Source organism: Notothenia coriiceps, unplaced genomic scaffold (genome assembly GCF_000735185.1).
Source record: "Notothenia coriiceps isolate Sejong01 unplaced genomic scaffold, NC01 NC01_scaffold00026724, whole genome shotgun sequence".
NCBI lineage: Eukaryota > Metazoa > Chordata > Actinopteri > Perciformes > Nototheniidae > Notothenia > Notothenia coriiceps.
Window position 1 is genome coordinate 1 of NW_011359425.1, and position 1,457 is coordinate 1,457.

General features: G+C 54.3%; 1 protein-coding gene across 1 annotated transcript; it reads left to right on the plus strand.

Moving 5' to 3' along the window:
- Nucleotides 1-6: 6 nt before the first annotated feature.
- On the plus strand, nt 7-1,425 carry LOC104957318 (uncharacterized; the record flags this gene model as incomplete). The annotated part of the gene is made up of 4 exons (XM_010784940.1): nt 7-229; nt 304-425; nt 492-898; nt 1,210-1,425. Coding segments are annotated over exons 2-4 (732 nt in total), but the record flags the coding sequence as incomplete, so codon positions are not given.
- Nucleotides 1,426-1,457: the final 32 nt, after the last annotated feature.

The window sequence follows — 1,457 nt, forward strand, 5'->3', positions numbered from 1 at the left end:
CTGGTCGCCTCTGAGCTGCTCTTTATACGGCGGGCTTCAGTGTGTGTGTGTTTCTGTGTGTGTTTCTGTGTGTGTGTGCTTGTGTGTGTGTGTCTGCAGCTGTTTTTCTGAGGGATGGGGGAGAGAGGAGCGAAGAGGAGGAGCCCCCCCGTTGGTCCAGAGAGGAAGAGGAGGAAGAGTCGCTGCATCATTTCAATTTCAGCCTGAAAAACGAGTTGGACAAAACCAGGTGAGTATGGAAGGTAATTAATGCCTGGAGAAAATAATAAACCCCAACTGCAAAATTGTGAACATTGTTTTCAGTTCAGAGTCGGGGATGGAGGAGGGGAGCAGTGGGACTTCAGAAGAGAAAACTCCATGGAGGGAAACTGTGAAGAAGCACCTGAGAGAGGAAGAGGAAGGCAGTGAACAGGAGTCGAGTGACGGTGAGTGCTTGCATATAGAATTGTTGTTAAATCAATACTTTATGTAATTGTTATTCATGTCTTCAGCAGCAGGAAGTGGAACGCCTCAGTCTGAGACCTTGCCCCCAAGACATGGCTCCGCCCCTGATGAGGAAATGTCCCCGGCCACACATGCCGTTGTCACGGAAACCGCTCCCAGGGGGCGGGGCTCGTTTGACGCCATTACCCCAGATCTGCCGCCATATAAGGGCGTGGGGTCAGAGACAGAGGGGGCGGAGTCTGAGGAGAGGAGGACAGTTGTTCCTGCTGACAGGAAGCAGAAGAAGACTTCAGCCAATCAGAAGAAAGCTACAGGCGATGATGTCATTGATAAACACCTGTCCAAACTGACCTCCGACCTCCAGAGGGTCTCAGTGAAGGAGATCCAGGAGAACCAGGAGAATGCGCCGTATGTTCCACACGCTCTGGCCTTCAAACGAGCATACGCTATTAAGGTACAGACCCCCCCTTACTCTGTAACGTGGTACCACCCCCCTTACTATGTAACATGGTACGCCCCCCTTACTCTGTAACGTGGTATTCCCCCCTTACTATGTAACATGGTACGCCCCCCTTACTCTGTAACGTGGTAACCCCCCCTTACTCTGTAACATGATATTCCCCCCTTACTATGTAACATGGTATTCCCCCCTTACTCTGTAACATTGTAAGACCCCCTCCTTACTCTGTAACATGGTATGCCCCCCCCTTACTCTGTAACATGTACGACTCCCCCCCCTCAGTAAATTGGTCTCTCCTGTTTCAGAGGCGCTCCCTGAGGACCCCCGCCCCTCAAAGACGGACCACCTCATGTCCCCCTCTGGCGTCGGGGGGGATGTTTCTCCCCCAGGAGCCGTCGATCCTCAGCCTGAAGGAGGCGCTGTTCCTGAGGGGGGGGGAGGAGGAGAAGGGGGTAAGGAGGCGGGTCCCGGGGGGGCGGAGGCGGAGACGGGAAGAGCTGCAGAGGCTGCATCGAGCTCAGGTGAGGGGGGTCGTTCAGGTGAGGGGGGGCGC